The sequence below is a fragment of the Aulonocara stuartgranti genome, assembly GCF_965226115.1.
Source record: "Aulonocara stuartgranti genome assembly, chromosome: 14".
NCBI lineage: Eukaryota > Metazoa > Chordata > Actinopteri > Cichliformes > Cichlidae > Aulonocara > Aulonocara stuartgranti.
In genome coordinates, this window is record NC_138950.1 from 480,389 (window position 1) to 494,471 (window position 14,083).

Consider the following 14,083-nt stretch of genomic DNA (forward strand, 5'->3'; position numbering starts at 1 on the left):
CCGGAAGCTCTGAGGCCTTCCGTTCACAATAAAAGCTGGAGGAGCGGTCCGTTACAGGATGATTCAGCGGTTCGTTTGATCTCGTCCGAGCAGCGGAAGCCGGAAACTCGTCACGGGCTCGAGTTTATTCAGGGGTTGGATTCTGCTGTGAGCTCATGAATTCAGCCCGGATACAGGTGAGGGACGTGACGTCACAACCAGGACGGCGGGAAAAAGAAAAGCGTTTCTGGGTCGAGGACATTTGTTCTGTACCTTCAGGGAGTTTGAATATGCGGACCTACAAAATAAATTGGTAAACGTAATTTAAAAAATAAGATAAAATAACTACATAACATATAATTAATAAATAAAACTGATTAAGAACAAAAAGCCCCAAAAGAAACATGACCTTTAACGTGGAGACTGAACCTCTGACGTTGTGACGTAATAACGTGCAGGTGTGTGTGTGTCATCATTTCTCAGAGTCCAGATATTCTTTTTATTTTTGCCTGTGTTCATTCAGCTCTTATTCTGAAGGGTCCGAGCGGAAGTGTGTTCGTGCGTGTGTGTGTGTCTTGACGGCGTCGGGAGGAGACGGAGCATCAGACACGCAGAAGCTGGACCGACACATCTGGACCGAGAGCGAAATCTCTGGAGCGGAGACGCGCACGAACGGAGCGCGGGCGCGCGGACAGGTGCACAGCTGTGTCTCCTCAGCGTCATCCCGTGACCGCCAAGCCGGGCTCGCGGGCATGGCGGAGGAGACCCGCGTCATCTACCACCTGGAGGACCAGGACACCCCCTACCTCGTCCGCATCAACGCGCCCGCGGAGCGCGTGACCCTGGCGGACTTTAAGCACGTGCTGAACAAACCCAACGTGAAATTTTTCTTCAAGTCCGTGGACGACGACTTCGGGTGAGTCACGTGGTCCGTGCGCTCATTGATCCGTGGTCGGGTGAGTGTATTGTTCCCGTCACGCGATGTTTGTTATTCTTAAGGTACAATCACCCTCCTGCGCATGTCAGGGTGGAGCAGCTGAAGCTGACCCTCAGCAGCAGCAGCAGCAGCAGGACCTCAGGCACCTAACAGGGAGCGCCCCCCACCTGCCTCCTGTCCAGGTGGAACAGGTGTTGTCCCCTCAGAGCTTGAGGTCAGAGGTCAGCCTGGAGCCACGCCTTTGGCGCCATCGGGGGTGCTCCGCCCTCTTTGCAGTCCTACACTTGGAGAAACCTTAAGGTGGCAGCAGCAGAGCCCGGTCGGAGCCTGGTGCTGAGCTGCTCCACCTGATGCTGCACCTGTGGCCTCGGGGTCAAAGGTGGGCAAGTCCGCTGTACCGCACGTGTGCAGCAGCTGTGGTGGACAAGGCGGAGACTGGGTGGTTCTTCCTGACAGGAAGTTCTCTGGAGAACATGTTGCTCCGCTTCATCCACCCACTTTCAAATCTGTTCACATCTGTGGTGTCCCCGTGACATCGGGCTCCCCAACATGTTCCCGCCCTCCGGTCTGAGGGTGGCGCTCCGGGGCTCCTTCTGCACGTTTCACTTACTCTGGTTTTTGCTGTTTTCACGTGAAAGAGCTTTTATGGAGCGGCGCTGTGACGTGGGCACGCTGCAGCAGGTTCCACGCCTCAAACTCGTCTTTGTATTTGTGTGGTTGTAAACCCTTCTGCACACACAGGTCACAGTCTGTGCAGTTACACACTGCTGTGTGTCCAGCAGTCCAGCCTGTGTTTCAGTTTGAGCTCTCCTCATTTTTATTCACTCATTTACTCTGAACAGCTGATGAAACAACTGTTTAATAATCTGAGTTTCTATAATCCCACACACACACACACACACACACACACACACACACACACACACACACACACACACACACACAGGGCTTTTATGACAGACTGTACGGCTGCGTGGAGATGCAGAGCTGGTTTCAGGGCTCGGATTATAACCAGGTTCAGGTTTGGGGGATGGTGTCTGTGACTGTGTGTCCTCACAAAGATAGGCAGACCAGCACATGTGTGTGACCCCTCTCAGCTGATGCTGCGATGATCGATCGTTCTGCTCAGTATTGATCTGTGACTCTGAGTGTAACAAAGAGGAGGAGAACACCCGGCGGGGTTTGTGTCCCCGCCACAGCTGCAGTAATACTCAGATTGTGAATATGAGATGTATGTAGCAACCATAACACCGCCCACTTTAGACCCTCAGCGTTGTTGTCGTGATGTTAGTCCAGTTTGTTTGCATCTCTCTCCTTCTAATTGGCTGCCCCTCACAAATATGAGGTTTTGATAGCAGGTGGGTGTGGCTTTTGTCTACCTGATATGCCCACATGTGCTATTAGATATTTTTAGAGTACTTATGTTTAATTTTCTTTCATGGCTAATCCTGATGTGTTACAGGGTGGTCAAAGAGGAGATCAGCGATGATGACGCCAGGCTGCCCTGTGTGAACGGACGGGTCGTCTGTTGGGTCAGTAACACACGAACATGGTACAGCTGAGTTTATGAGGACTGTTGACGATGATTGAGGACAAACTCTAAAATCGTTCCTTTGTCTCAAAACGACACAGTCAGCCAAAGCACACACCTGCAGGCACACCTGCATGCACACCTGCAGGCACACAACAGCTTTTTTCAGTCACATTAAAAGACTGAAAACACATTTTGTTGTGTTATTTATTGGATAACTGGAAGACACTGAATGGATTCTAATTAGAAGCTTCCCCACTCTTAAACCTTTATTACAGAAAATTCTTTGTCCCCACAATGTCAGTTGTAATTTGTGTCCTCACAGTGGTGGTAAACAGGCACAACTCGCACACAAACACACACACAGGTGTGTCCTGAGCCTTCAGGTGTTCATCATGTCTCTCCTTGCAGTTGGTGTCATCAGACACCTGCCAGCTGGATTTCAGAGGTTCAGATGTCCAGTCTGTGGTCACGCCCACCAATTTAGCCCCGCCCCCTATAGAGAGGACAGGTGGTATCGGAGACTCCAGACCGCCATCCTTCCAGTGAGTACACCGGGGCCCAGAATGCAACACGTGTTGTAGTGCAGGCCTCAATGCTGACAGGAAGTGATGTCATGTCTGTCTCAGTGCTGCCACTGTGAGCCATGATGAGCTGCAGGGGTCAGAGGTCAAACCTGCTGTTTCAGAGAGGCTGCAGAGGAAAGATGTGGGTGAGCAAGGTAAGATGCAGAGAGAGAGAGGTGTCACCTGCACACCTATTAAACAGTGACAGGCATTTCCTGCCATCTGCTGATTGGCTGTGGTCTCTACAGGTGATCGCCTGAATGGCCACGCCCACTGCCCAGCTGATAAGAGGGGGGTGGAGCCAACAGGTGGCGGCGACAGTTCATCGACCCAGCAGAGCAGCGAACTGGAAACAACCAGTTTCTGCTCCTCTGAGGAAGACTCAGGAGGAAGGTCAGTCTCACTCACAGACACGCCTACCTGTACCTGTGAGGACCCTCAGTGAACTCTGACCTCTCGATGATGCTCATAATCAGCAGGTTAACACTTTCCCTCTGCTTTAAGTATGTAAGGTAAGCTCATGACATCATCAGCAGACCTCGCTGTGATTGGTGGGTTTGCTATGACATGCACTCGCCGCCCTTGGGTCTGCTTCTTCTGCTCCAGTAATCCTGTTCACACGCCGCTCTCCTTCTCCTGCTCTGATTGGCTGCTGCAGGTCAGGTGACTAGCGCTGCAGTCTGTATTGTCCCGCAGATAAAAGCGTCCCAGCTCATCCATGAGCAGAAATAATGTGTTCCCGCCTCTGTCCGTCCGTTTTTGCAGGTTTTCTCTGGATTTTAGATTTTTTTTAGTTTTAAATTTGAGCCTCGCAACATTTTTATGAAACATCGCTCACAGGTATGTGCATGTCACCTTTCTTTTAATGATCATAGTGATAAAAATAATCATGTATTTATTTGGACTTAATCTGTGAACAAATGTTTATTTTGATGACTGTTGTTAAACTTTCATCAATAATTTTTAATATTGATGATAATAATAAATGACAGCAACGACTTTTAGTCTCACTTCCTTTTATTCATTTTATTAACATAAAATCAGACCTTTCGGACGTTTCCAAAAACAGACAGTGAGTTTATGTCCAGTGAAGGTAACAAAGTGATACCCTCGGCACAGCGGTGATGCTCTGTGGCGTGAGTCGTGACACGCTCGTTTCCCACATCCTGACCAGACAAAGAAATTAGTTTGGCGAGGAAACGTTTCCCCCCGAGAGCCGACTGAAGCTCAGCCAGCGAGGCTCGATGTACAGCAGGCGTGGCCAGCTTCAGCTTCCCGATGACGTTCCTAAGCCAGCATTCGGGATACACACAAACACATATACACATAAAGGGGGAAACAGGGGACTGAGAGAGGAGCCGAGACAACAAACAAGACACAACAGATCTCAGTGAAGGCGCGTGGGTTCGTGCGTCCGCTTTCCTTCAACACATCGAGCTTTTTTCCTGTTTGTTTGTACAAATATTTACATTTTGTCTTTAATTTTTCCCGACTGAGTGACCACGCCCAACCACACAGGTATCTGTAAGCTGTGAAGTCAGTCGGACTGAACCAGGTGTGCTTCCCTCTGTGACATCATTTCAGGTTCAGCCAATCAACAGAGCAGAGCAGCTCCTCACCGCGTCTCATCAGGCGTCAACGCCGCCGCCACCGGAAACCCAAAACACAGCGGATGGAGAGGGTAAACACACACACACGCACGCACACTGACATCAGATGGCGTTATTGACAGAGTTCAGACACTTCCTATTTTTTCCTGTAACAAACGACTTGATTGGTCGGAGGCCATCGGCGCCTCCTCAGCTGTGGCGGCGCTGCACAGGAAACAGATGTGAGTTTTCAGGCGACCTGTGGGAGTGTGCAGGGTTCAAAGGTCAGACAGACGGACCAACAATGGTCAGGGTCACTGTGTGGAGGCCTGTGGGGTCTCGTGCGTTGGTTACCATGGTGACAACATTCCTGCTCTCAGGTGATTTGTTAATCCTCACAGGTCAGGTGACAAACCAACTTCAGTGAAAGTCTTTTCTACTGAATTCTAATGCAGCGGTTCTACTCACATCTGCAGGCTGGTTTTTGCCTCCTCGTACCTGTGCGCACACGCAGGTGCTTTAATGTGGGCGGTCTTTGTGACCAAAGCCGTCTGACCTTTGAGCTCACGGAGGTCAGAGTCAGTCATGTGACTGGTCCAGGCTGACAGCAGGTGCCGCTGATGAGTCGGTCAGCTGACTCAGGACTGCGGACACCTGTGGACTCTGTCAGTGACGTTACCTGATGAACTTCCTGTCTGAGGGGGCCGTCCTTCACCTTCCTCTACTGTCTGTCTGTCCGTCCGTCTGTAACTGTCTCCTCTCTCTGTCCGTCTGTCTGTCAGTCTGTGTCTTTCAGCAGTGTCACTGACTCCACCATGTCGCTCAACATCATCACTGTAACTCTCAACATGGGTGAGTACGCTTCAGTACGGGTGAGCGCTGCTGCCGATCACACCGTAGCCCCGCCCTAAACCCTCCCTTGCTTCCTGTTTCTCTGAAACTCCAACTGGACCAAAAGTAACTTGCTGCTTGTTCAGTCACAGCTGAAAGCACGAGCTGAGCAGCACGCTCATGCAGGAGCACAGTCAGAAGTCGCCTCCTGCAGGACATTAGAGAGAACGCAGGTTTAAGAAGCTAGAGTTATGGAGCGGCTGTTAGCTCGCAGTGACAGGGATGTTTGCACGTAGCAGCAGAGCTCAGGGTAACCCTGCTGTGTGCCTGCCTGTCTGTCAGAGAGGTACAACTTCCTGGGCATCAGTATTGTCGGTCAGAGTAACGACAGAGGGGACGGAGGCATTTACATCGGCTCCATCATGAAGGGCGGAGCGGTGGCGGCGGATGGACGAATCGAGCCGGGAGACATGCTGCTGCAGGTGCCGCTCATGCCGTTTAATCCGCTTCCTGTTTTAAAGGTGGTGGTGAGAAGGCTCACGATGCTGTGTCGTATGTGTGTCCGTCAGGTGAACGACATCAACTTCGAGAACATGAGCAACGACGACGCCGTCCGAGTCCTCCGAGAGATCGTCCACAAACCGGGGTGAGACCTTTTGCTTCATCCGTAAGTTCGCCATGGTAACCAAGGCCGATCACGTGGTTTAAAGTCAGCTTTGATTTATCTGACAAATGAATCCGTGCGGGAGCTCAGGTGTTTTTCCTGCGTCGCAGTGGAGACGCTGCATCAAAGGAACGCTTTAACCAGACCGTGGAGTCTGTCAAAGCGGTCAGCTCCGAGTTGGGGTTCATCCGATTCTGCTGCTTTGGTCTGAATGAAATTAACAGCAGGTGCTCTGAGCTAGTGTTCGCCAATCTTTTGGAGCCACGGCACATATTTCACATCAGAAAAATCCATTACAGTTACTGTTTAAAAAGGTGGTATTCAGAATACAGTTACTTGAAATGAATGGATTACACAACGGTCTTTTCCTGTTTCATAACTTAGGCTGTCCCCTCTCCATCTTTGGTAATTTCATGCCAGTGGAAACCCAAATAAAACGCTCATTGAGAGGCTCTAATGCCTGTACAGCCTTACCTAATGTCCACCTGCTGTTACTCGTTTATATTAAGATTTAAACATCTAGTTGGTGTTGGTGTGGAGAGTAACCTTCAGTAATGAATCACACAGCAATAGGACATTTATGTAGTTGTAAAAAGCATGATATTAAGTAATCCAAAGTATTCAGAATACGTTACAAAATACATTTTGGGGCATGTGATCTGTAATCTGTAGTGGAATACATTTTAAAAGTAACCTTCCCAGCACTCCTCCTGGATGGCATCTACGTACCATTGCTAGAAGGTTTGATGTGTCTCCCAGCACGGTCTCAGGACCATGCAGAGAGATGGGCAGTTATGGGTGGACAGGGCCGTAGAAGGCCCTTAACCCATCAGCAGGACCGGTAAATGCTCCTCTTTGTAAGGAGGAACAGCGTCCTCAGAGCTACAGACCTCCAGCAGGACACTGGTGTGAATGTCTCTGACCAAACAATCAGAAACAGACTAACGAGGGGGGTCTGAGGCCCCGACGTCCTCTAGTGGACCCTGTGCTCACTGCCCGGCACCGTGGAGCCCGACAGGCATTAGCCATAGAATACCATAATTGGCAGGTCCACCAATGGTGCCCAAACTTTCCACAGACGAGAGCAGGTTCACTCTGAGCACATGTGACAGATGTGAAGGGGTCTGAGAACGTTATGATTTCAGGTATGGTGGGTTTGGTGATGGGGAGAATAGAATCACATAAAATAGAATAGCCTTTTATTGTCATTGTGCACATACAATGAATATTTTGGGCAGTCATAGGCTGTGCTCTGCCGTCACTGATGGTCTGGGGAGGCATATGGTAAATGGACTGATTCTTATATAGTGCGTTTTTACTCTCCTGGAGTACTCAAAGCGCAGTACTCCAGGTTACAAGACGAACTGCCAACTCTTGAGACACGGTCGCCCCATCCGAACGAGAGGGGCACAGGTGGAGGGAGCAGAGGTAGTGATGGTGGAGGACTTTGAATACCTGGGATTGACCATCCACAGAGAGGTGAAGAGGAGAGTGCAGGCAGGGGGGGTGGGTGGAGGTGAGTGTAACCGAAGGAGAAGTTTGTTTGTTTTCTTTTTATTGAGCATCAACAATGTAGTACGAAGATATACATGTAGCAAGGCCACAATGCTCCTTCTATATATCTACCCCACCCCAAGAACATGTTGGACAGCGATCCAGAGGGGAAAAATTTAAATACATAAATGAATAAAGTGAATTTAAATGAGGTGCAAGGAAATTCACCATATTTGAAGATGTGCACTTAAAGGGAAGTTTGCACAAAATGAATCACAATCACACAGAAAAAGGATGTACGGCAGCTGTCAAGCATCTATCAGGTGGGTATGGTTTTAATTTTCTCTAAATGTTTTAGCGATGTATCCCAAACAGCAAAGAATCTCTCCTTCGACCCCTTGAGAGCGTACTTATCTTTTCCAGCTGTATGAACTGTGTCAGGTCACTGAACCACAGAGCCGCTTTGGGTGGCTTCTTTGACTTTCAATGCAACAATATCCTTCTGCGTGCAAGCAGTGTAGTGAAAGCGATTGTGTTTTTATGACTTCCTTAATGTTCCATGTCCTCTATCTCTAGCACCAAATATACCCATAGCTGCATTGGGTTGAAGCTCAACATTCAATGCTTCAGACAGTGTTTTGAAAATTGCTTTTAAAGTTGGACATGACCAAAACACGTGTTAAATCTGCAGAGGGATTTCTACATCTCTCACAGCTTGCATCTATGTTTGGAAATATTTTGGCCAGTCTTGCCTTGGAGTAATGAATGCAGTGTCAAATCCTGAACTGTATGATGTTTAATTTGGCACAGAAAGTGCTGTTGTTTACTCTTAAAAGAGCGCTCTCCCAGGTCTCCTCCTCTAAGTCCACCCCCAGCTCATCCTCCCAGTCCACTTTGATCTTTGGCATTGTTATTCTGAAAGGAGGCTATACAATTACTAGTTCTTCAGATTAGACCTTTAGGCTTAAATGTCAGGTTCAACAGATCATCTACAGCAATAAGTAGAGTTATAGTTGGAAAGTCAGGGTTATGATGCTGAAGGAAGTGGCGAACTTGAAAGTATCTAAATAAGCTGAACGAGGGAGGTCAAGTTTGTGTGACAAATCCTGAAAACTTGCCAAGACACCGTCCATGTACATGTCAGAGGCTGCTGTGTGAATAAAGTTACAGTTTGAATAATGACCGATCTGTGTCATCTTCCTTTCAGTCCGGTGACGCTAACCGTGGCAAAGTGTTGGGATCCGAACCCGCGAGGCTGCTTCACGTTGCCGAGAAGTGAGTTATCGTCGGTATTTGTTTGGCACACAAGAGGTGTTACATAAAGTAAAATGATTACATGACACATCCAAATCTCCACAGGCGAGCCAGTCCGTCCCATCGACCCTGCTGCCTGGGTGTCTCACACCGCCGCCATGACGGGGAGGCTCCTCCCACTATACGGTATTACACCCACCATCCTCTGCACCTCCCGTCACCTGTCCATCAGATGCTAACCTGCTACTTTTTTCCAGGCGTGAACGAGGAGAACCACCTCAACATCCACAGTGACATGACCATGGTTGTCAAGGCGATGGCCAATCCCGAGTCTGGCCTGGAGGTCCGAGACAGGATGTGGCTGAAGATCACCATCCCCAACGCTTTCATCGGTAAGAAGTCCGGCTCATATTTTGGTCTGAATCCTGGAACCGTGACCTTTAACCTCTGATGACCATCATGTGTGGGTTCAGTCACTTAGGAAACCTCATCGTCTCGTCTTCACGTACTCGCTCTTCGCTCTGACCTGGTCTCCGCCCTCAGCCGATCCAGACCGTCCCTCCACTCTGTGACTTTTTACACCACCAATGTTAGAGCTACGAATGACGTCCGTCACACACAGTGGCCCTTTGTGTGGTACCCTCAGCTCGTTTAGCCTGCGAGCCAGCGCGGTTTACCGGGACGTGGCCGCCGGCCGAACCCACACTCCCCTGTAGGAGCAGGCGCTCGCTCTGGTATCCCCGTGTTGGTGTTGTTCCTGAATCGTCAAAGCTAACGTTGGTCTGGGTTCAACATGGCAGGTGACCTGTCACGTTGTTGTGATGTCATTGTTTTGGACCATGGGAACAGCACCGCCCCCTTTTTGGGATTTTTTTCCCGAGGGGACAGCAACAGGTTTTTTTCCACATTGCTATGACATCACAACAATGTGATTGGTCACTGGCCATGTTGAACCCAGACTAACGTCTTGATGCATTCTCAATCATCCAGGAAAGTAAATCTCCAAAATGTTGGTCCAAGTGACTTCTTCAGAGAAGACTGAAGAAGTCACCTGGATGAGTGACGAAACGTTTCTCCCACAAAACGCTACGTCCAGATGAACAGAATCAACTTTTTGGAGAACCCAGACTAACGTTAGCTTTGAAGTTCCAGATGCGACAGCAGCTAGCAGTACTAGCGTAAGAGTACGGAGAGGTATGTCGCCCGCGGGGTGCCATGGTAGCAAAACCATCATCATCAGTGTGCCAGGCATTTTTTAACCACACTGAAGTGTGCGGGTCCCGAGATAAACCCTTATCAGCTTTGAGATGAGCAACTAAGGTTCTAACCAATGAGAGCACAGGATACTACACTGGTAGTAAATACGCTGGAGGGTTACCTAGGCAACCACAGTGTGCTAGCGAGGAGCCGTCAGACAATGAATGGCGCCCTGTGAGGACGTTCACTCCACGAGGCTCGGAGAGCGAGCAAGTACCAGTTAGAGCTGGTTCTGGTTCCAGGGACGTTCCTCGGATCCCCGCAGAGCTTTGGTGGCTGGACTGCAGCGAGGGCTGGTTTTAGGAAAGCGGGAAGTTATGTGTTCCTCACCTTTGACGGCCTCCCTCCGCCCCTGCAGGTTCAGACGTGGTGGACTGGCTGCACCGCAACGTGGATGGCTTCATTGACCGACGCGAGGCTCGCAAGTATGCCAGCAACCTGCTGAAGGCCGGGTTCATCCGACACACCGTCAACAAGGTGACCTTCTCCGAGCAGTGCTATTATGTGTTCGGAGACCTCTGTGGAGGTGAGGGCAGGAAGTTAAAACCATTTCATAATAAGAGCGTGAGTTTGAGGTTTCTGCTGCGCTGATCATGACTCTGTGCTTCCTCCTCAGACATGGCTGTGATGTCACTGATGGATCAGGAAGGAGCCTCCACACGAGGGTCTGACTGCGACCAGCTCACCTTCCCCTACCAGTACCCCATCCCCCACCCCTACAGCTCCCCCCACCCGCTCCACCAGCTGCCGGCCCTTGGAGGAGGAGGAGGCCCATGTAGTGAAGGTAACAAACGTGCTCGTGTACAAACACTCGCAGTGGGTTCTGATTGGCTGTTACTGATCAGCTGGCCGCTCTTGTCCAAATATGGTCGCTGTGAAATGACTGACATCATGATGTCTGAAGTAATGATGGTTTGTTGTGACCTCACAGGAAGCTGTAGCAGCGGCTCGAACTGCAGCGATAATCAGGAGGAAGGAGCAGGAGGGAGCGAATTGAGAGCCTCCAAACAGGAAGCGAGTGCCTCTCCTGAGAAGCGTCTGGAGGCGGAGCCTCTCAGTGACAGTCGTGTCCAGCGACCTCTGAGCTGCTTTGAAGACCTCCTGCCGTCATCTAGAGGTCAGCACCATGACCTTCCAACAGCCCAGCCTGGAGTCTCCGCCTCCCGCCAGTCCTTCCGCATGGCCATGGGAAACCCCGGCGACTTCTTTGTGGATGTCATGTGATCACATTGGGAACTGGAAACGTTTCCGTGATTATAAACTGTTGAGTTCGTAGTTTGAATGAAGCTGATTCAGGAAAGTTTGCTCTTCGTCATATTTAGATTTTATTTATGAACCTCCACTGTGAAGCGGCACACCTTTGACCTCACCTGCCTCCAGCACTGTCCAACCCGCCATCCTCACGTGTTTGAAGATCGGAGCAGCTCAGAGGCCGGGAGCGTTTGATTTGATCCGTTATCACGTCAGGACCTCGCTCTGAGGCTCTTCTGTTCTCCATCGACGCGGGGTTCTCTGGTTCCTGTCCGTGAGGATGTCGCAGAGGGAAAGCTGAGCTTCGTCTCCAGAAGTTGCTGGATGTTGAATCGTGTGCCGGGTTGGGCTCGACAGGAGATCCAAACCGGAAGCAGAAGCAGGTTCAGGTCAGCGAGAGGAAACGGGAACTAACTGCAGATACGCCCTGCCAACCCGGCTGTCGTCCGCAGGCCTGCAGGTCCAGCAGGTCCAGCAGGTCCAGCAGGTCCAGCTCACTGACGGTTCCTCGAGTCCGTGCTGACCCGGTTTCCTGCGCACACTTCAGCTGCTCGTGTCTTCGGGTCACTTGTTTATTAGTGACAGCAGAGTGAATGAGACGTTTGAAAGTATAGAAAAGCATAAACACCAAACCTGAAAGAAATAAAAACCCAGTGAAACCAGCAACATGGTCGGAGGATGGTCCTTCTTGCTCCATCACAGCTTTCAGAGAAACGCTGTGTGTCCTCTGCAGACATTTGAGTTGTTTAAAACAATAAAAGTCTTTGAAATGTGTGAAATGCTTCTCTCCGATCTGCACGCTGAGCTGATTACAGTAGGCTGTTTGAACGATGGGTGGCGCTGGACAAAAACTACAAAACACAGAGGCCTCATGGGCCGTGAAGGCTCTGTGAGACAGGTGAACACCACCCAGAGTAAGAATCTGGTTAGATACCAGTGTGTGTTACCTGGCTTCATGGACAGATAGAGCTGGGTGAAAATGTATGCTATGTCTTCTGATGATACTGCCTAAGGGAAGCATGTATAATGTAGGGCAGAGCTGGTCAGAATTGTTTTGTTATTTTTTATTCATGTGGATATAGTGCATATGACATAAATATCACAAGTTTATTTTTAAAACAAAATAAACGTGTTATTTTTCATGTGATGTGCATTTATAGACATACATGTTCAATATCCACATGAATAAAAATAATAAAGTAACTTATTCATTTATACCGGTAGTGTAAAAGTCAAAGACTAGGAAATATTTTCCACGTGTGTGACCAATAAAGGTTATCTTATTATTTGAAAAAACAATCTAGAACATGTAAAAACAGAGAATTGTGTCAGGTGACCCCGAAGAGCTTCAATCTGAACTTTTCCACTCAGAAACAAAACCTCTTTCATTACTGCGTTGTAGTGAACACCAGTGGTGGAGCGGGGCGGGCTTAAGCCCGGGTCTTTTTGTCAGAAGCCCGGGGTCTTTTGGAGTGTAATTTCTTCATAGTTAGATGTCTGGCTGACAACTGTATAAAACAAAAAGTACACACAATATTCGAAGCACATAGTGCACACTGTGGGAATTTACGACTGTGTGTAAATCCCCCCTGATGTTGGTATGATCCGAGCTCAGGCACTAACCGGGGCGGGGCAGCTGCTGCCTGTGAGTGCTCTGTTAGAGAAGCGCAGACAGAGGAGAGCTGAAGTTTGAGCAGGTACCAAAGCAAATCATTCGTACTGTACAGATAATGTAAATATGACGGTGCATCACTAAAGATTGATATCAAACTGATCACTTGACCCATATTACGTTACTTGTTCTTCAAGTGAATCAACAAATGGCGAAATGAAAAGCCGAACAACAACAAAGCTGTTTCTTTAGAGAGTCTCAGCTTACATGTGTTTATTTCATATTTTCAGTTGTTTCCCTCCACGGCTAAATAAACTCTCTAAACTGGTTTCAGTAATGCACTGATGTACAAGCATGGACATAAGGAGCTTCTTTCAAAGAAAAAACTCTGGCAGATGTTATTTTATATATTATGCTTTGTATGTTGTTCAGTATATTTCTATGAAAACAAGAGGAACTTCAACACACAGCAGGATATTCACAGCTGAAACCAGATATTTACACTTTATGGAAAACACAAGAACAGTTTTTACTGTACAACATCAATTTAGAGTCAACTTTTGTTTTAGATAAATATTGAAACATCTTTTGAATTAGTTAAATGTCAGAATAAAGAGAGAGAGAGCTTCTATTTTTATCACTTTCATCAAATGTAGGAGTACATGTACACTAAGTTTATTGTAAATTAATAAGAAACTGCAGACGATTCCATTCTGAGCTGAAGAAGCTTCTGATTGGTTCGTAGAGTCCATGTGAGTAAACTGGTGGCACAGCTGTGGATGCATATAAGGCAAAACACAGAGCCTGTTTCTTTGACATGGGAACATCAGGAGATGTCAACAAAACACCAGGAACAGAACTGTGGAGCTCCATAAGTGTGGCTCAATTTGAATACAATTTGGTGCCATTTACAAGAAATACAGACAGTTTCTCTCTTTACTCTTAAAGTTAACAAATATGTTTTTATATTTATCTAAAAAATAAACATTTAGTCTGATTTGATGTTACAATTAAAAAAGTGTTTTTATCTGAAGAGTTTGTAAATATCTGTATAACTGTATATTTGATGATTGTCAGCACAAAGAGGAAGAGAGGGAACAAGAGCAGGTGAGACACAC

At 48.3% G+C, this 14,083-nt stretch overlaps 1 protein-coding gene across 1 annotated transcript; it reads left to right on the top strand.

Moving 5' to 3' along the window:
* The first annotated feature begins 31 nt into the window (after positions 1-31).
* dvl3b (dishevelled segment polarity protein 3b) lies at positions 32-12,495 on the top strand. Its single transcript, XM_082502618.1, has 16 exons — positions 32-292; positions 503-895; positions 2,379-2,448; positions 2,859-2,992; positions 3,077-3,168; positions 3,262-3,406; positions 4,598-4,694; positions 5,385-5,454; positions 5,776-5,915; positions 6,003-6,079; positions 8,799-8,866; positions 8,951-9,031; positions 9,103-9,237; positions 10,461-10,628; positions 10,719-10,886; positions 11,034-12,495. Exons 1-16 carry the CDS (start codon positions 156-158, stop codon positions 11,324-11,326), a joined length of 2,268 nt encoding a protein of 755 aa, XP_082358744.1. The 5' UTR covers positions 32-155; the 3' UTR covers positions 11,327-12,495.
* Positions 12,496-14,083: the final 1,588 nt, after the last annotated feature.

What these genes read in the sequence shown, in the direction of transcription:
- dvl3b (XM_082502618.1), top strand. Translation starts at nt 156, where the DNA reads ATGAATTCAGCCCGGATACAGGTGAGGGACGTGACGTCACAACCAGGA. An exon ending in GAGGAAGACTCAGGAGGAAG is followed by an intron (nt 3,407 to 4,597) that starts GTCAGTCTCACT and finishes ACATCATTTCAG; the next exon opens with GTTCAGCCAATCAACAGAGC. An exon ending in GAGATCGTCCACAAACCGGG is followed by an intron (nt 6,080 to 8,798) that starts GTGAGACCTTTT and finishes TCTTCCTTTCAG; the next exon opens with TCCGGTGACGCTAACCGTGG.